The following is a 21631-nucleotide window of genomic DNA, read 5'->3' on the forward strand; positions in this document are numbered from 1 at the left end:
GCAATTCTTTACATTCCATTTTCGAATAATGATCATCAGAATTATAATACACAGTCATATTTCTAAATGGGAAAAATAAGCAACACATAAGAGACTTACAAATACAACAGATGGCGAACAAACGACTTCTCCTCCAAGCGGCTCAGCAGCGCCCTCTCTGGCGGAATCGGTAATATGCCGCTAAATGCAATCTATTGGATTTAAAACCCCCCCACTAATAACAGTGACAATAATCATCACCATAATCATAAGAATTTTAGATAGAAAATCAAGCAACAGATTGCATGCGTGATATATAAGAGACTAATACATGCGAACCAACAAGTGGTGCCCAACAACATTTCCCCCAAGCGATTAAATAGCGCCCCTGGTGGCCGAATCAGTAATATGCCGTTAAATACGAGGCAATTGATTTTGTATATGAACAGTAATCGTCATCATCAACAACATCACTTTTGATACATTTTAAATAAATATTAAAGTCCGGATATGTCCTGATGAAGTCATTTGAAAACAACACTTTTGCCAGGCTCATGAAATGAAATGTGAAATAAATAGATGACAGTCACATTGCACTTTCAAATACTATATTTATTTTTCTCTTCTGGGATGAACAGTCTTATATATGAATCTACAGTAAGGCTTAACATTATATTTTCAGCATAATAGTTCTCATGTCATCTAAAAACCAAAACATACAAAAAGAACTTTAGCACCATATGTTATTCATAATAATAATATTCATATTGTTCCCTAAAACAGGGAAAGGTACAATACTGGACATCAGCTTTGCTTGTTTTGTTTTTTTGTTTTTTTTTAAAGAAAGGGAATTCCATGAAATATTTTACTTACATTTTATATTCAACCATCACAATGAAATCCTCTGCAGTCAGAAATTCATACACTGCCGATTGCTGCAATACTCCACCGATAGAAATCATATATAGCCCAGGGAGGGGTTATTTAAATATATACCCACAAGCTAACACAATCTAGAAATTGAGTGAATATCAACAAAGCAACACTTTTTTTCATCGTAATTTTGAAATTAGCAGCAATTAATGTGACACCCACAGTCATTGCAATATCAAATCCATGTTCCAATAAAATGTTACAGCCAATTGTACAATATAAATAAAACAATAGATACACACAGGACATATAGATGACTTTACAACACAGCAATCACGTTCTAGATATATATTGTTTTTTTGTTAGTTTTTTTTAAGTCAATTTCCTTCTGTAGTTTGTGCTTCTGGGCCAAAGTGATGTAGCGTTTCATTGCCCCAGAATAAAAATAACAAACAGACAAGAAAGGAAAGAAAAAGCACCTGTATGCTGAGAATAATTAACGAGACAATGTGCAGACTGTAGCTGTACTGTACTTGTTTGTGCATTGAGTGGTAAATAAAAAAATGGCACCATTGGGAAGTTTTGCTGTAGATTTCTGTGGGTTTGAGGTGCTTGCTGTCGAGCATTGCGTTGACACTGGAGTCTTTTTTTATGCTCTTTGGAAAGTCCGAAAAGTGGACTCCACAGTGTTAGCACCACTGAATGAGTTTGTTCAGCACCAGGTTATTAAGAAACAAAAGAGAATGCATCCTATTCATTCATCCTGTTCTGTCACGAAGAGCGGTGACATACTGTAAAACTAAGACGCCCTGCTGCTTCACATCAGTGCAGAAATCAGAGGGGCTGCCGTGCAGGAACCGTTCATCACCTCACAATGAGATGCATGCTGGGAGGTGGGGGGAAAAAACAGGAAATGAGGATGTTTCAAAGTGAAATCAAGAATCAGATTGCTTCGGAGTCCTGCACATTTTGAAACCTAGCTTTATACACTTATTTTAAAAATCCAGACAAACATTACACGACACACACAGAAAACAAGTCTTGGCACTACAAATCGTTGGCGTCAAGGCATAGATAGACACAAGAAACATACAAAACAATCATCGAGCGGCCAATTCGTGGCTGGCTGGCATCTTGAGCACAAAAGCAAACGTGAAGGATGTAAATACACAGTGGAACCCCGACAGTCCAACACAGCGGAGGCCATGTCGCTTGGAATTTGACGAGCGACAGCGGAAAAAAAAGCACCGAAGTCGCACAAAAATACCGGCGATCGCCATCACTTCCTCTGTGGAAGTGATGAAGCGATGGCGACACACGTCTCCGTCCCGGCTGCACAGTGCAATATGGCTTCATCGCCAACATCCCTGGTGGTGTAACGGTGCACACTTGCACGGCAAAGGCCGTGGGTTCGATACCTGTCCGGGGCCATGTCGGGAAGGGCATCGGGTGTAAAAACTATGCGATTGACTCCCTGTAGCGACCCTTGACGGAGAAAAGCAGAAAGTAAAGAAACAAAACGGGCCCTTGCAACGCCGTGGAACTCAGGGTTCACGTAAGTCGGCGGGCATGCGCATTTCATTTCCTGTTACCCCCGGTTGGCGCTGAGACAAAATTCAGGAAGTGACCAACATTTAGCTTCAAGGCATCGGCTTCTGCATACTTTATGTACCAATGATGATGAAGATGTGAGCTTGAGGAACTGAGTTATTAACGTTTGCAGTTTAGCGGTGAACTGTCTGATTGATCATCAAAGTTTGTTGCCCCGCCCACATCTTATGGAGCAGCCAATATATCATTGGCCGTCTGTCCAGTACCTGTGATTTTATTTGGTCAAAGTGCCTACAACCACTAGTTAGTTAGTTAGACAAATTGAAGATTGATGAAAAATGGATAATCCCATGAGTTAGAAGTGCAATGAATTCATCAAAATGGGACACAATAAATGATGTTTTTCAATTAAAACAGACAAATAACAGCTAGTTCTATCATAAACATCCTTGTTAGCCTAACTCACCAGTCTGCTGGAATTATGGCAAAGACAAAAGTTACGTGGTGCCCGGAGTGGATAAAATTGGGATTAAATGCATTATTTACAAAAACAAACACAAGAACCCACCGTTAAAAAAGCATTGTAAATGAATGGGGGTGTCACGCAGCACCCAACTCACGAGACAAGACGATGCACAAGATTGGGTTCGCGAGGATGAGACGAGACCAGATTTTAACATCAATTTTAAGAAAAAAATGAACTGGTTCCAGACCCGATCGTGATAAATGAATAGGATTCAATATTAATAAATGAAATATTTACATATTTTCATACTTAAATAGTTAAATATGTTTCTTTAATATGATTACAGCCCTCAAGACATTTGTATTACCCAATATAGCAGATACAATCAGAGAAAATAAGACATATTTGACATAAATAAGACAACATAGACTCACACGTTGGCATTGCTGTTGTTTTCTGGACAGTGTACTTCCAGCGTACGTCCTTGCGGCTTTAAATGGCTTTACACTCGTATCGGCCAATATAGCAGACAGAATAAGACTAAATAAGCCATGTACGACGTAAATAAAACTCCTGCTCGAGCAGTGTCACAGTAAACAGGGAGGGACGACTGTAATGACACAAGTTGCTGCGGGGGAAACCGGGGTTGGATTGTGTTCAACCTTGGGGATTCCACTGTATATCAAATAACACAGAAGCTTTCACTCAAGTGGAGAACATGCAAAGTGTTGCTTGAATGAACCGTTTGGTTCTGGGAATCCCAACAGAGTGGCGTCAACACGAATGCGTCAGCTAATTTGGAGTTTGGCGTCATCCCGTTTTGGAACGATACAGACGCCTACGTTTAGCGTTCTGGCAAAAACAGTACAACACACATAAAAACGTTGGCCTCATGGTTTTTGCGGCGAAACCTCGGCTGCCGAGCCGGGCCGGACTAAAGCAGCCCTAAAAGGTTGGAAGGCACAACAAAGACTGAAAAGAACACACGCTTCATGTTCAGACGGTCTTGCTGTGACGTGGGGAAATGCTGTTACTGGCCTGAAAACGACTCTACATGCATTAGAAAAGGCTTCCACTTGCAGTGTTAGCTCTTGAAATCAATTTGGTCTTTAAATAAAACAACAAAAAAACAAAAAGTCCTTTTCTGACTGCTAGAACCCTTGTTACCAGGCTGTACTATAGAAATATGCAAAATAGATTTGCCGCTTCCTCATCTGCAATACGCACAACATTAAGCACCGCAAGCTGAAATATTGACAAGATAATCTTGGTTCTGACGCCCCACTGGTGAAAAGAAGAAATGAATCACAGTGTAAATTGCACCTGATTTGTCTGCAGAGTCATGTGCCAGGCAGCCACCAATTTCAAAATAATCAGCATTCCCCAAAACTAAGCAGAAACCGCGGGGTCCCAGCAGGTGAGGTGTGGTCCAGGATGTGGTTTTGTGGAGGAGTGACATTCCTGGGGATGAGAACTGCATTGAGACACCCCTGAGTCAGCTGATTTAGTGGTCTTGGTGTGTTGCTCCTGAGGAAAGCAGTCATTGACTAACACCTAACTAACTAACATGGCTGCTCATTCGTCGACTACACCAGGGCTGAACTACTCTGGCTGCTGGCGTTTCCTCCCCACACTGGAGAAGCTTGGAACCTTGACGGGCGCTACCCCGCTGACAAGGTCCAACGTGTACGCTAACCAGGTGAATGCGTGATCCGCCCATAGCTGACTCATCAATTCTTATTTAGCAGTGGACCTCATTGCATGTTCTCATGTCAGGATCTCCAACGGCTCAGCCCTCAACCAACCAGAGCATGTGGAAGTGCTTCACGGGGGGAGTACGGCAAGTACTTGGAGATCGGCGAGAGGGCGGAGCAGCAACCGGGGATGGAGTCGAACGAGCTACGAGGACTGCAGGGAAAGACGAAGACTCCTCCAGCTAATGAACGAGTTCGTTCCCGTCCTCCCTCCGTCTAAAAAAAAGGTATGGGTTCTGTTTGAGTCAGGTGGGCGACTGGCAATAATTCCGCCAGCACGTAACTCCATCGGCGCTGTCCCAATCCATGCTTTTCATAACCCAATTCCTTTCTCTGTCAACCAATCAGCTCTGCAAGCAAACTACTTTTGCGTCATAAACACGCTGAAACCAATCCACGGTGTTTCAAAATACGTTACGTCGGGGTTTTTCAAAGTGTGAGACGCAACAGCTTGAGATAAACAAAGAAAAACACATTTTTCTCACCTGCTAAGCTAACTTGGGTAACGTTTAAATTAGGGTTTTATGCAGCCGATTCCGACACCCATCATCCATCATCCACACCGATGCCGATCACACGAACTGGACGAACTGAACATTTTTGCATTTATTCATGATGAGTGCTGTTGGTTGGGGCCCCGTTAGACAATTCCAAGCATCCCTGGCAAACAGGTAGTTATTAAAAATAAACTTTTGGGCAGATTGTCTTTATGTTCATTAAACAAGCACACACAAACAGTGTTTTGAAGACAAGTTGTTCGGTGACACTTGGAAAAGTGAACACGCCCCCCGTACACTGTGTTCCAAATCATTATGTCATGATACTTTTCTCTGATTTTGCTAAATATTCAATATAAATGACCGGTCATCCTCATTTTCAAGTCATGAACCTGCCGCATTTCACTGTGCCGCATTTCACTGCCCCGCATTTCACTGTGCCACATTTCACTGTGCCGCATTTCACTGTGCCGCATTTCACTGCCCCGCATTTCACTGTCCCACATTTCGCTGCTTGTTAAGAAGCCAAAATGCTCATTTGTTGAATTAGCAGCATCAGGAGGTCATATTTGGTGAAACATGCTAACATGAGATCCCTTCTTTGATATAACCTTCACACTTCTTACGTTGAACTTGGGAGTTTTTGGAGCGTTCCTGCTTGGATTTCTTTGCAAGATGTCAGAAAAGCCTCCCACAGCTGCTGTTTTGTTGTGATCGGCCTCCCACCCTCATAGACTTTTTGCTCGACGACGCTGCACGGGTTCTCAACTGAGTTGAGGTCAGGGGGGGAAAAGGGGGCCAAACCGTGGGTTTCTCTCCTTTTATGGCCATAAGAGCCAATGCCAGAGAGCTAGGTATTCTTTGCATCATGAGATGGTGCATTGTCATGCATGAAGGTCCTTTTGGTTCTTCATATTGTACCATGGAAGAAAGTGGCCAGTGAGAAACTCTACATACTTTGCTGAGGTCATTTTCACACCTTCAGTGACCATCAAGGGCCTACTAGCTCTCTCCCAACGATTCCCATCCAAGACGTGAGTCAGCCGCCTCCTTGCTGACATCACAGCCTTCATCCACGCGGACCACCCGAGGTTGCACCCCCCCTCATCAGTAAGCAGGATTGTTTGGAAATTCATCTTCATGTATTTGTTGGCCCGCTCTGCTTGTGGGTATTGGTGAGGGGTGGCCAAATAGTGGGTTCATGCAGAACTGCAAGCCTGTGGAGGCTCCTGGGGCTTCAGAGGCACCAGCAGCTTCAGATACCCGTTTGCTGCTTTTTAATGGCTTTTTAGCAGCTGCTCTCTTCATTCCATACATTTGCTGCCACAAACTTTTCTCACGACGCCTTTATCAGCACAATCCCGCCTGTCATGTCCATCAGCCGCAAATATCTTCACCGTTCCAAAGTTTTTGTGAATGAATCAATGTTTTGATGCCTCGTCCGAGGCGTGCTTCGTAATGTGGAACATCACTTTGAAGTAGTTTTCTTTTAATCGGGCTCACCTGGCAAGCTGATGATGACACTTGTCCCAGATTGATATCAGTCATCCAAAGAGCCCCAAGACACAATGCCATCCTTCAATTTCATTGGAAAACAAAAACATGTTTATGTTTGTGATAGTAAAATCCATTTTGCATAATCATCTGGAACACAGTGTAAAGGTAAAGCTAAAAAAAACAAGACGAGAAGCTAGGCGGGTAATTCTGTAAAGAACGATGCAAGAAAAGTGGAACTCCAATAGGTTGGACATGGGAGTGATCAAACGGCATTTGTCCGCATTTACGCCAATCACGTGTTTTTTACGGAAATCGTCTGATACTAATCGGTGGCCGATCCATCGGAGCATCCCTGGTTTAAATGCGAAATGAACTGATTTTTAGCTCTGACGGTGAGAGAGTAAACAGAGTCGAGAGTGAGAGTAGAAGTGTTGTGAAGTCCAACTGGTTTGGTATATTTAGCATCAGTGTTGGGAAGATTACTTTAGTAAAAGCAATTAGGGTGTAGTTACTAGTTACTTTCCCAAAAAGTAATTGAAAGTAATTATTGCATTAGTTTTTCGGGGAAAAAAGGACGTGTCTTGTTGTAATGTTTCACGAGCTTAGCTTTGAGACTTGCAATTCTCTACCAAAACGCTAGGGGGCACAGCCCCAGGGAGCGTGAGCAACTACCACCCGGGTTCACGAGCTGTTCGGCTTCCTGTGTAGTAATAGTAGTCGTGAAGGCGGCAGCTGAAGCAGCATCCAGACTGCTGATACTGACATTGATATGTGTTATACAGTAGGTGGCAAAGCAAATGAGTGGAATATTTAACAGTACATGTGTTTAATCATGCAGTCAATCTATCTGTAATGGATGAATAAAAAACGAGCTGCGGGCCAAAAAATGGCTTACAGTTATCATAAAATTAAGCTGTATTTCTTGAAATCTTTTATTTTCTCTGTTGCGGCCCCCAAAAAAAGGAGCCACAGGTCGCAAATGACTTTGGAAGCCCCTGCTCTGAAGGTATTATGACTTCTCGCAGAGAGGCTGGAGTATTACTTGTAGCTTCAGCTGCAAGGACCTTGGTAGGCTAGGCGTCCATCTGTGCACCTTAAGGTCCAATCCACAGCCACAGACACCTGTTCCGCAAGGTAACGCTTTAGCACAGTCTCCCCGTCACGTTCTTTTCCATCCCTGGCAAAGAAAATGAGCCCTCTCGCCTTTAGCCCAAACGTTTAGACGGCATCTGCCTTTTTACAGTACGATGTTATCAGGCACGTGCGGCCACACAGCGAAGCAGACAACCCCTGTCCACCGCCCCGGTACATTTCTGCTCATACATTTCTTGACGGGAGTTGATTTCAGTGAATAGCAGAATGAATGCAGAATGACACTGTTGCCTTTTAGTAGATTGCTTTGTAACTAATAGACTCATTGGATTTTACACCCAAATCATGTGAAATAATAGCAATAAATACTGAAAGAAACTCATTGTTCTTATCAAAACACAAGTACTCTTCAGGGCTGAGAAGGGAATGGTGGAGGATTTGTGTTTGGAAGAAAAAAGGGATGGTCGACGAGGGTGCGCAGCAAATACAAAAGAAAAAGGCTGCAAATGCCAGCTGCATGAGAGAAACGTTGCAAGTTCACAGAACAAAAGGAAGGTTAGCCGGGATACCACGTACGTTATTCATGATGTCTTCGTCATATTTTAGGATTTTATACAGCAACCGCTTTAAGTAGCAATGTTAGCGTAGCGTAGGTCTGGCTCCACCGGTGGCCTGGCAAGCTTACCTTTTTGTCTCAGTGAGCCGACTGAGAGTTGAGAGCGCTAGCCATTGCTAAAAGCCTTCGACGGCCGTTGCAACTCTTAAAGGAAAACTGCACTTTTTAAAAAATGTTGCCCATCATCCACAATCCTTATGTGAGACATTAACACATACGTTGTTCTCTTTTCTGTGCGTTCTAAAGCTATAAAAACAGCTAAAAAGAGACAGCTAAGAATGCACGTAATGGGACGCACCTACTCCGTCTATAAAGCCTTCTGAAAAAATCTCCAAACAGCGCCAACAATGCTCTGTTTCCATCATGTGACCAGCATATTAACCAAGCTACAGCGACATTGTTATTATTATTATTAACATTGTTACGCCCAAGAACTACATTACTGGCACAGTGACACCTCGCCACACCACACCGGCTAGCGACAAGCCAACTAGCTTCACCACACACTCACCCGAGGCACGTCTGCGCTGTGCTCAAGGTGCCTGGAGCTGCCGCCACTGCTGCTGTGCTTTTGTTTTTGAGTTTGGAAAAGTTAACACTCGGTGTAGCGCTCCTTTCTCGTTTCTTTTTCCAAAGAAAGTGCACTTTTCCTTGAAGGCGTCATGGAGTGAGGCCTACCCATGTACTCTGGCTCAGCTGCACAGGCTGGCATCCGTTGCACTTGCAGTTTTTGCATGTGTTTTTGGCATTTGCAGCATTTTTAATATGCAGTATTTTGCGGTGTTTGTGTGTTTTTGTGTCAGTTCTGTGTTTGGAGTGTTTTCCCCCGTCGGCCACCGTACCCTACCCTCCACTTGAAAAGATGATGTGCTTTTTCTGTTGTATTCCACGCTCCTTTCATTGTGCTATTACCGTCATTTTCGTGGCCACACCGTCAGGGTAAGACACGCCACAACCCTTTGCCCCCACTAGAGGGCAGTGTGCACTAAGAACACCTGTTTAAACGATTGGGCGGAACTGATTGAAGGTCAGTGTGCTTCTTTTCTCGCTCTCTCGCCATACATGATGTGATTACGATTTAGGATTTTGCAACCAAAATAGAACAGCCAGGAGAGCTCACAGGAGGGAAATCTTCCTCCCAATTTGCAACATCCTGCTAGAAATGGAGGCCTTAAGGAGCTCGGTTGGTAAATCATACATTATTTACATCAAAAATGGCAGTAAAAGTTAAGGATGTGTGTGTGTGTGTGTGTGGGGGGGGCATCCTTCTGAGACTCTCCTCCAACATTCCCTTTAGGCGTGACGGGGGACATATAGTGTGGTATGCAACATTCATGTTATCTACACACGCAGCCCTCCTTCTATTCTGCATATGCGGCTTCATCAGATTTTCCTCTTTGTGTGGGTTTTTTTTCTCCAAAAATAAATCATGAACGTGTGTTTGGACTGTAAGAGAGCCGAGGAAGCCTTCAGAACGACGATTCGTACTGCAGGAGTTCATAGAGAAGCGGGCCGTCCCTGTACCTGATGCCCACCGCGTGGGGGCTGACGTACTGCAGCACGTTGATGGTCCTGCGCAGGCGTCGATCCACAAAGTGTGCGTCCCAGGCTGGGTAGCGCTTTCTGGGCATGTCTACTTTAATGAGGGGGCCTTCGGGTTGGATGGGCCTGCCGGATGCGTCCACGGGCTCTGTGGACCTCACCTGAAAAACAGGAAGGCAGGTGTCTGTGGCGGTTTCGTCGGGCTCCGCGTGTTCCCCCGCCAGCCCCCTAGTCGGGGTGGCCTGGGAGCCCCGCGGGCCAGGTGTGGGGGCCATGGGCTCGGCCTCGGGGGGTAACGGGAGACCCCAAAGCAGTTCGGCGCAACAGGAGCTGGCCAAGACCCTCAGGCGGGGGCCCATGGGGTGTAGGACCCCGTAGTAGAGGACCATGCAGGCCACACCTGAGGCAAAGCACAGGAAGACGCCACAGAGGGCATAAGAGGCATAGGCGTCAGTGGTGGCCGGGTCGCGGTACGCGTACCACAGCGAACTGAGGAGGGCGTTCTCTAGCAGCACCACGGTGTAGTAGGCCACCATGCGGTAGCGTGTCCGCCCCTCACGCACGTTGAACCAGCAGAAGACGTACACCACGCCCACCACCATGTTGAACAGCACCTCCTCCCACTTGGACATGCAGAAGTCGGTGCCGCCATGGATGACCCAGAAAGCCATGGCGCACCAGTGGAGCACCACGAAAATGCCAAAGTAGATGTGGAAAACGGAGGCGAACAGGGCGAAGGAGAGCACCCGGGAGGAGATGGTGAAGAGACGCCAGAAGAGATGCACCAGAGCGCCGCGATAGCTCATGCTCTTCTTGTCGTCGCGGGAGTCGCGCAGGAGCTTGTGGTAGGACGCTAGCACCCAGGACAGAGACAGGAGGGAGGACATGGCAGAAGAACCTGACAGACGTAGAGAAGATAGAATGGATGAGATAGAAAACAGAGGCCATGCCGTCCACGTGCGCTCTCAATCTATCCTATCTTCTACTTTAGAGTAGTCAGTGCACAGCTTGGATGGCAGTATCCTCTGAGAATAAGTCAACTCGAGCGCTCCTGACGCTGCAGAGCTGCGGTTCGTTCAGGAGAAACCCAAATTTAAACACCCTCTGTCACATTTTGAAGCAGAAACTGGGCCAAATGGCAGTTTTCCGGCAATGATAAGGAGCCCAAACACACCTCGATGATGACGCGTGTCTTGCTGAGGAAGCTGAAGCTGAAGGTGAAGGTGAAGGTGAAGGTGAAGGTGATGGAGTGGCCTGACCTGTGCGGCATCCTCAAGTGGAAGGAAGGATATGATGTCGGCTGATGTCATCATGGAGGAGCGCAAGAGAATTTCAGTAACGACCTGCGCAGCTCTGCTCCATTCCACGCCCAAGAAGGCCCTCTGCGATATCACTGATTTTGTTTCTGATCCGATACTTAGTCAAATTCAGGCTGGTATCGGCGATGCCGATCCGATACCGATATGTTGTGCAAATTCACCTACACGGGTGGAGCATTTGATATCATAGCAGAAAGAATACAAGACATTTCATTCATTTATTGATTCAATCATTACTCACGGAAATAAATGATTCATTTCACCTCCTGGTCGGGGATGACATCCTGCCCAGGTGGAGGGGGTGAAGCACCTGGGGGTCTTGTCCACGAGCCAGGGAAGGATGGACTTTATTTCAGGAATGTATTAATATGACTTCATGTAATAATTCATGTAAGCAATGTATTTATTGATTATATTGATGTATCGAGGTGATTTACAAATATACAGGACAAAATCATATCAACATGCGAAAATAGTCTTTTAAACATTTAAAAAAGTGAAATAATAAATCCGTTAAAATAAATAAGTAATTAGTAAGAACTACTCTAAGAATGAAAACTTTATTTACAATTAGCACATGGGGTCATCGTTTCAGACAAACATCACCTCAAACGGCTGATATGTCAAAAGTAGGGTAGTGGTTCACTCGTAATTAATCGCAATTAATCGCAGATTTAAAAAAAGTTTTTATCCATCATAAGTGTACGTCTGAAAGATCATTTTAAAGTTTTGAATACACCGGTCAACGTGAGACTGGATAATATGTTTGCTTTATGCACATTTTTTAAACAGCTCAACACAAAATGGACCTCAGGGTATAAAAAACAAACACAACGCACAACGGACTGGTAAGGTAAACTGTCCATCAGTCACACGTCATTCCCTTCAAGCAAATCATCTCACAAAGTATAACACTGGTGACTAACATTACAAATACAGGTTTGCAAAAGCGCTCAACAACTACGTGAAATGAAAGCAGGTTGCTAGAAAACAACTAAGCAACTAAAGTAAGTGACAGTAAGACACAAATGACTTAGAAGCTAAACTTAGCCTTTCCTTTCCTTTCTCCATTTCTGCTCAATATTTGCTCCCGCTTGTGGCGCCGCATCAGCCGCCACGCCGCTGCGCTTCCTCACGCTGCAGCGTGGGCCAAGGCTCAGACAGGACATGCGCAAGTTAATCGCGCGTCCAAAAAAACCCAAAACATTCCGGCGTACTTTGACAGCCCAAATCAAAAGTACCGAGATTTTGATTTGAGAATCAGTTTTAGAGAAAGAGCTGGTATCGGAAGCGTCGATATTTCAGTTTGAATCGGCACATCATTACCTTGAGGTGGACTCGCTTGTGTCTAATAAGCGTATACTGCGATACAAGCTGTACACTGACTCCTCTAAATGCAGAGCAGCAGCCAACATACAAATGTAAGAGTAGCAAAGCAGGAAGGAGATATGGCTTGTTATGATTGGATTGCCTTCCTTGGGGGGGCCGTATTGCACACTACAGTAGAAGTGCACAAGCAAGCCAGAGCGATGATGGTTTGAAATTGGATCTCACAGCTTCCGTTGTGACAACAGTCCATCAAGTGGCGTGTGATACCACACAACAATCAACGACACTATCGCTCTTAGCCTTCGGGGCGCCCAAACTTTTTTCCCACCACATGCAGAAAAACTGAAGGATGCAGGGAGGCCACTTTGATACATTTTGTACATTAAAGACGCTAAACACAAACCAGTGGAGGTTAAGATGGACATGAGTGTGACGTCTCGTTCCTGATGAATTACAGTAATCCCTCGCCACTTCACGCTTTCGCTTTCACCACGTCACCCCATCACAGTGAAATCATGTGTTTCATGCTTGAATAAGGCCTATCATTCGTCACAAATATGTGTATTTAATCAAATTGTTTGTATTTTTGGTCTAAATGGATCATTTTCAAGTATAAAAAGGAAGTTAAATAGAAATATAAGGCATTCAGAAGACACATGTAGTATTCTGCACTGGTCACTAGGTGTCAGTACTGTTACTGTAATGTTCGGTGAGACACACAAGCACCAGACTTGCAGGTTTGAATTACAGACGCCCCTCACCCCTTTAAGGGTGGACCCTCACTCGCCTCACCCTGTTGTGGTGTTTCAGCAGTGAATGAATAAACAAATGATGGCTGTTTCATGGCTGACTGGGGCCTATTATTAGTCCAAAAATATTGAAAGACAAGTCATGTGACACTGCTGACACATTACCTCACATGACATTACCTTAACACAAGTTCTCCTCTCATTCTGTGTGGAAGTGGTTATGTTCTTGGCTTGTTACTTTGTCCTTCTTCCCCACACTGCTTGGAACCCCTTCGGAGGTTGAGAGTAAATAAATTGGAGGCTAACTAGTTAGCGTGCTATGCTGAAAGAGGCGGCCGTCTCCCGTGTCCATGCAGTTAACCCGTGCGTCAGAGTTGCGTAATGTGACTTAAAAAAAGAATAACAGATGTGTAAAGGTGACCATAGGGGTGTTATTTCATGTCTAGAGGGCTCTAATAATGGGAAAAAGACGCATTTACAAAGTTTATTAAATATCAGGGTTTTTTTGTAACTTTTTTCCCCCTTTTTCCATTTATTCATATCCTACTTGGCTAATTAAATTAGCGCAGGAGGGTCTGGAACCAATTAACATCCACAAACGAATGCCGACTGTATCTCACAACAGGCACAGTAATCCCTAACATGGACTGCTGTTATGGGCGTAACCCTCGCCACACTAAACATCATTTATGCCTTAAATGGCTTACTTTCTCTTATGTCTACTATATTGGAGTGTAAGAGTGACTATAGGGGTGTTATTTCATGTCTGGAGGGCTCCAATAATGTTAAAGAACATATAAATATAGTCACTCTATAAATAACTTCATGGAAATGTACTCATCACGTTCAGCTCCGGAACCAATTAACCGTGATGAACGAGGGATTACTGTAGTTGCATTTATTGAATACGTCGAAGGTCCATAAAAAACAAGTGACAGCCGCCCCCCCGCCCACTTACACTGCAGCCACTCGGCCTGGTTGCTCTGGATCATGATGCAGAGCTGCAGCACCAGCTGAGGAGCGCTCTCCAGGAAGGTCTCCAGCAGCCGCAGCATGTTGACGTCGGCGTACTCGTACATCATAGCCCAGTAAAAGCGACGCTGGTTCTCCTTCTGCCGGTGGCTTTGGATGCCCAGGTACATAGTGCGGATGTACCTGCGGACGGAGAAACACAGCATTAGTGCAATGACGCCTTGGCAGAAAGCACAGCTATAAGGAGACCAATTTTATCCACCAGGAGACTGAGGGCAGCGAGAAAATGGGGCACTGCAGCCAAGTGGAGACTGTGAAGCACAATGTCAGACCTGCGTTGGCCGTGTATCCTCAAATGTAACAACCATGGTGGTGGTCTTCCACATCACGGGGGGGGGGGCGGGGCTTGGTGTGTGTAGGGAAAGTGGGAGCTGCGGGCTGCGAGAGGCACCGTACGCGGAGGTAAAGGCTGGTATTTTGTGACATTTTCACTCAGGCTGGTAAATGTCACATGGATCACGTCCACACCCCCGCCTCCCCCCACTCCCGTCCCGAATGACACGCCACAGAGATCTCACGTTAGTCTCCGCCCACCGAGCTCCGTTAGCCTGCGTGTGTGTGCGTGTGTGTGTGAAGCTGTGAGACTAGCGCGCTTTGGGAAATGAATGAAACGCCACAAAGCCCAAGCTAAGTCAGTGCTGTGCAGCGTTAGCATGCATGTAGCCACCAACGACCAATCATTGTCACCTGTGTGGAAAACATTTCATGATCAATAGGGGTGTCACCAGACGCTCGGTTCACGGGACAAGACGATAAACGAGCTCGGGTCCACGAGAACAAGACGAGATGAGATTTTAACATGACTTTTAAAAACAATAAAAAAGATATTAAAAATGTATGACAACATATTGCAATCTACTCATTTAATTTCTACTATGTTGCACTCTTCTTAATGCCGTGTGCATGCTAGTGGTCCCGCCTCTACCCACGGAGACCGTATGACTAGCAAAAGGGCTCACTCCGTTCATGCCGTTGTTCTATGGAACGAACGCGCCAAGGTGCTGAAAGCAATGCACAGAGTGAACCCTCTTCCTGCGGGTTTGGAGGCGAGAGACGAGGAAAACATGGCGATATATTGAGGCGGGCAAAATGATCCAGTTCATTTTCATTTGTGTGATTAATGCATTCATTTATTTATCATTGCCCCACGCCTGGTGTCGTTTTTTAGAACAAGAAATCTTGCCACGTTTTAATCTGGCGAGATCTTGTGGCTCAGTATGAAGGAAAGAAAAAACATACGTGATAGAAATGAGCCACTTTTGAATCGTTTCTGTTCGTGAAGACAGACTCAGAAGAGTTTCCTCTTTATATAACGAGGTCAGACGCTAACCTGTCATTTCAAAAGGGACAATTAACAGTGTTGCTGTGAAGTTCCATTACCAATCCACACCTTTGCTTTTTTTTTCTAAAGTTGGCTTTGAAAGCCGTCAGAAAAATCCCAACCTACTCCATCACACAACACACCCTCATGCACCCCCGCCGTGCCTTTTCTGAAAACAAATGGCTCCCTAAAGACGACCAGACACAAACTGACTTGTCAGCTTCGGAAGGAAAGTGGGAATTTCCTCGGCTGTGGTCAACCACCTCCTCTTTCCACCCACTGTCTCGCTATCTCCTCTAGCGCGCGTCTCATGAATTATTTGTGGCGAGGTCGTAGGCGTTCGCTTGCGACTCGTTCAAGGAAAAGTGCATTTTTGGGGGGGGAATTTTGCCCATCATGACCAATCCTTCTGTGAGACATGAACACGTGTCTTTCTCTCTTCTGTGCAGCACCACTTCTCACGTCATGAGCAGATTCACACGCGAGAAACGCAAAGCCATCATGATGCATCATGTAGACCGGCTGGGCCTGAGGGTCTGTGATGAAAAAGGTGTGTTTAAGGTACCGGCGGCGCTCATTCACATCTAGAGTGGCTCCGGGGCTTTTCAGCGCCTTCCCTGCAAGGGTGAGCTCTTCCAACACAAGTCTTATGTGTGATTCTAGCAGAACTTGGCACAACCATCTCAAAAGTACACCATAAGGTGGCTCCTTGGTAGGTTTCCTTCGCTAGTTAATACAGAGCTGAACTACTAAACTTGGATATACAGTACAGTGTTCGCGGTTCACTTTTCGCGCATTCGCCCTTATGCAGATTTTTTAAAGTGAAGTTTTTCACAGCTTATGAATGCGCATTTTGTTGTACGTCGTTGTGGTGTATTAGAGTGATCTATCGGCGCTCTGGTGCATGTGTCTGTGATTGTATTTACTACCGCTACCTGTACGAGGTGTTGTACTGTATTGAAGACGTGTCCAGACTGTCCTGTTTCATAGTAAATATAGAGCCACAACAGTCCTGATTGGCTAAGGGAGAACCCGCCCATTATGTCATGTGTTCTGATTGGCTATAGACCATTGTCAATCAATCTGGTGCAGGACTGCCTGTTTCCTGTTGTATGAACACTAGTTGCTATAGCGATTAGCTATTTCATACATGCTGAATAAAGGCACAAGTTACGCAGCTTTGGGCCCCTGGAATACTGTTCATGAATCTTTGGTTCATGCAGGACGACGATGCACCAGGACAGGCCACGATCAGAGGAAATACGTGTGAGTCACATGACTTCTTGTGTTCAATCTCGTAAGTTGTTTTTTAAAATGCAAAGGAAAGTTGAACTTTGAGAGTGTTTATGCCTGTCTGAGAAGTGTATAAAGTACAAAGTGTACAAAGTGTATAAAGTGTACAAAGTGTATAAGTGTATAAAGTACAAAGTGTACAAAGTGTATAAAGTGTATAGTGTACAAAGTGTATAAAGTGTATAGTGTACAAAGTGTATAAAGTGTATAGTGTACAAAGTGTACAAAGTGTATAAAGTGTATAGTGTACAAAGTGTATAAAGTTCAAAGTGTACAAAGTGTACAAAGTGTATAAAGTACAAAGTGTACAGAGTGTACAAAGTGTACAAAGTACAAAGTGTACAAAGTGTATAAAGTACAAAGTGTACAAAGTGTACAAAGTGTATAAAGTACAAAGTGTACAAAGTGTACAAAGTGAGGGGTTTCACAGCCTTAAAACATATAGAACCATGTAGAAAAACAAAGTTGGCTACTTCGAGGATTTCACTTATTGCAGGCTATTTTGGGAACGCATCCCCCGCGCTAAATAAGGGAACGCTGTCGTTTGCCACGTTCATGTGTTGGCTTCAGTGGGTTTCTTTGATTGATGACTCGGTAGACGGCGTGTCCTGTTTTGTCCACATGTAAATGACTAAATGTGTGGCGCCCCCTATGGGATGTGGTCAGCATGCTTTGGAGGACATGCTCGTGTCCTAGTGTCCATTCATGTCATACAGATATCCTCAAAGCTTTATCATCATGAGACAAATGGTCAACGACTACTGTAAGTCCCGCCCTTTTGCTGAATGGCTGCCATGTTTTTCAACCAATCTTGTTCAAATTTTGCACCCATGTGCTTGTTAGTCCCCCGAAGGTGTGTACCAAATTTTGCGGTAATGTTAGAGTGTGTGTTTTGTAGAGTGACTTATGACTAATCGGACTTACGTGGGTCCAACGTTGGCAATTCATTACAGCGCCATCATGTGGCGTTTTTGTCAGAGAAACAATAGCAAAAACAGTAGGGGAGCATGTTTTGCTAGACCGACTCTGTAGGCTCTACATCACCTAACGTGTGCGTCCCCTTTCAGGGTACCACTGTTGCTAGATCAGATATCGTCATCCTCCCCCATGGCAGTGATTAGGCCAGAGATGATACGCTGGCTGAGTGCAGATCCTACAGTTAAGTCAGATACACACCAAGTAATGTGGCACCAGCACCTTGGGGCCATTCCTGGGATGCTGGGATGGAAGGACGCAGGGATGGGATAGAGCGGGGATGATGTGATGGGAGCTGAAAGGGTTTCGGAGCTGCGTGTGTGCGTCTACACCAAATGATATCACCGCACTTGATATCATCTCATGTGCTTTAGAGTGACAACAGCAAATATTTCACAAATAAAAAGAATGACGATGTAGCAGTTGAAGATCATGCGGGTGCTACATGCTTCTTGCGAGCGTTGAGTGATCCTTTTGTGTGTTTGGTGTGGTTCTACTTACAGTATCAGTATCTGCGTCTCAGCCACGAGCAACAACATCAAACCCCAGCAGTGCACGCGGAGGCACTCAATCTGTTTTTCCTCTCCGCCAAAGCCGCTCATTTGTTACCATTAGCAACGGCGCTCAGGTAGCGCTACTCGAGGGAGCCGCCATCACGTGACGCTAAATTGAGAAAAATGGAAATAAGGCGAAAGGGCTGCAAGCACTTATTTATCTGGAAAAACGCCGATACTTTCTTACAGTCTGGCAGGCTTCATTTGATCACAATGACATGAAAAATCTAAATAGAGTCATTCAATATAATAAATAATAAGAAATACATCTTTCATCAACAGAAACGCTTGGATTGGATGTTTGTGTTGCTAGGCTGACTTCACAGGGCTCATGTATCATAACTGCCCCCGGGGGCCAATGAAAAAATGAGCTTATGCGAGACACGCCCACTAGGCTGTTTGAATGACAAATTCTTAACAATTAGCCATTTTTACAAATATTATTAGGATCAAAATCTATAATAATGCTACATAAATCGATGAACATTCCATACATGTCAACAACAACATTAAACGTACTGTACTATGAGTACCGTACATACGGGAGTGAGATCGACCGATACCGATCACATGGATTAACGGGATGTTTTTCAATGTATTTATGATGATTGCTATTGGCCAGGACCGCCTTAAAGGGCCCCTGGCAAATAGGTTCATTATTAAATAATGAACTCTTGGGCATTTATTTGGGTTTTCTGTGCTATTTGCCACAAACCTGAATTGAATTTGATACGTGTTTTGGAGTAAAACCAATGCACGGCAAATAAATTGTTTCATCATTTATTTATCTTTATCTGTCCTGCTTAAGTTCAAACAGAATAAATTGAGTGTCAGAGTCTCTGCAAGCTGTTTGCTAGCGATCAGGAAACAGGAAACAGGCGGTGCGGCACAAAGGAGATAGAATAGGATTCAACGGTAATAAATGGACTAGTTTCGGAGTTCGAGTATAGAAAACCTGTTTAGGACTTTCTAAATACGGTTTTTAACATGATTAGATCCCTGTAGACATGAAATAACAGGCCTGTAGTCACCTTTACACTCCTATTATTCTTTGTTTGCTCAACTCTTATGCGGCAGGGAGTTAGCGAGTTAGCGAGCTAGCCAATTAGCCTTGAATTGATTTCTTCTAAACTAAGAATCCAAAAACGTACCGCTTCCCCATGAAATGAAAGGAGAACTTTTTTCACTCTATGGTGTGGGACATGCCATCACTAATTCATGACTTCATCCAGCGTTAAGGTAATGTCATATAAGCTAATGTCTCAATGTCTTTACTGCCACCCAGTGACCACAATGCTGCATATCGCTTGTATTTCAATATGTTTTGACTAAAAATAGACCATAGTCTCCCACCAAACAGCCATTATTTATTCATTCATTCATTCGAGGCACGTCTGCATTTGCTACGGCCTCTTTGTATTATGCAATGCATCCCGTTACAGCGTCACAGTCAAATGTGGCTTCTGCTGTTCATGTCACTGCTCTGTATCGACGAGAAACCATTCCGTGTGTTTCGGGTCGATGGGAAGTAGCCAAGACAAGTGGAGAAGGTCTTCCATGGACGTCGTCCAGAGATTGAAGGCAGTCTTGGAACATTTCCAGATTGCTGTCCCGTAACGGATGAACGCAGGGATCAGACAAGGAGACTGTCAGTAGTGTTCCTGCCAGCACAAGAACACCATTGATCAATCCAGCTGGACATGAAAGCCTATCAGAGGCACCGGGTCAACACCGGCCAATATCCACATGAGTCATCAAACCAAGGCCAGGCTTCATGAAATGACTTGATGATTTCATTCATTCAACAGATGACATGGCCCACTGCGGCTGTGATCAGTATTATCAGGAGATTACAGCGAGTCATCGCCTAATAGGATTACCAGTGGGGGGGGGGGGGGGGGGGGGGGGGGGGGGGGGGGGGTCACGTAGGCTAGGAAGTTACTACACACGTCCTGCATGGCATCTTAGCTCCGTACCTTTGTCAGTGATACTAGTGACGATAAGCGTCAAGCGTAACAGACAATAAGGGCTTTGGTGGTCCAACAATTCAAAATTTATAAATGACGAAAATATGCTGCACGGCAACCCAGAAGCTGGAGCGGTCGCACAAACGTCTTGCATGAGTGGGTTAGTACTGTGTTGACCCCTCTTTTCCAAAAAAGCTTTGTGATATACTGCAGCTGAACAAGCTTGTTATTACCATGAACGTTGCTCTTTTTCCCCCATTTGTGCTGTTTTTTTTTAAATTCCAAATATTGGAACTTTCTCGTTTCATAATCTTCATACATTCTCTTTTGACCCGGTTTCCCTAATATTACGACTTCATCCCCAAATGATTAGAACTTTTTCCTCAAATGACAACTTCATTTTTAAAATGAGGTTATTTTTCCTCGATGTGTTACAAGTTTCGTTGCAGCGTTATTTCTCGTTAGAACGCAACTTTTTTCTCTTCATATTTGGACCTGAATCCTCCTAAAAACGACTGCTGGTGGTTTTTTCAGCTGAAACTTTCTTCCCATAAATTGTGACTTCATTCTCGTGGCTTTTGACCTTATTACATAAGCTGATTTTGAAAATGACAACTTTACTCTCATGAGAAGCAAACCAAACAACAACTTCCTGTTTTCGGTTTTCTCGTTAAATTCTATTATTATGAATCTATTGATCTGAATGTAAGACGACCTTGAATGTAAGACGACCTGTCTTTTTCAAGATGACTTGTGTTCCAGCTGATGACTCGACTTCATTGATCGCCATTATCTTAAAATGTGCTAAAACTTGCTACCAACCCGGGGGACACCTTTTCCCAGTGGGGCCGTGCGTCATCTCCATACCTCACCGGTGTGTGTGTGTGTGTGGGTGGGTGGGTGTGTGTGCGTGCGTGAGTGGCAGGAAGAAAAGCACTGACTGGCTAGTTGACGCCATGTTGTGCAGTTTTGCCGGGTTGGTATCATCTCGGCAAAGGAGACATCGTTACATTGTTCATGCTGGGGGGCTCACTTTGCTCAGCATTAATATTCCCATACGAGGGCTGTGACATTTGGCTTTGCAATCATCTTTTTTTCCTCCTAATTTTGAGAGCATTACCTGGCATTGCTCCTCATGAGGCCGCCTGGCTGCACTGTGTGTGTATGCTAGCGGCCCCGCCTTTCCCCACAGAGACAAGAGATGGAACGCTGTTGTTCTATGAGG

General features: G+C 44.6%; 1 protein-coding gene across 4 annotated transcripts in view; it reads right to left on the reverse strand.

Annotated features, from left to right (window-relative positions):
• Positions 1 to 232: 232 nt before the first annotated feature.
• xkr6b (XK, Kell blood group complex subunit-related family, member 6b) overlaps positions 233 to 21631 on the reverse strand; it is a 53188-nt gene continuing 31789 nt past the window's right edge. For 2 of the 4 annotated variants that reach the window (XM_054761324.1, XM_054761323.1), the window contains 3 exons: positions 14223 to 14419; positions 9850 to 10765; positions 240 to 4330 (listed from right to left, as the gene is read on the reverse strand). In XM_054761324.1, coding sequence (XP_054617299.1) covers positions 4243 to 4330; positions 9850 to 10765; positions 14223 to 14419 — 1201 coding nt within the window. In that variant the 3' untranslated portion in view covers positions 240 to 4242. Of the gene's footprint in view, positions 10766 to 14222; positions 14420 to 21631 lie in introns of all 4 variants that reach the window. The other 2 variants (XM_054761326.1, XM_054761325.1) reach the window with 2 other exon arrangements.

The sequence above is a fragment of the Dunckerocampus dactyliophorus genome, chromosome 19, assembly GCF_027744805.1.
Source record: "Dunckerocampus dactyliophorus isolate RoL2022-P2 chromosome 19, RoL_Ddac_1.1, whole genome shotgun sequence".
NCBI classification, from domain to species: Eukaryota; Metazoa; Chordata; class Actinopteri; order Syngnathiformes; family Syngnathidae; genus Dunckerocampus; species Dunckerocampus dactyliophorus.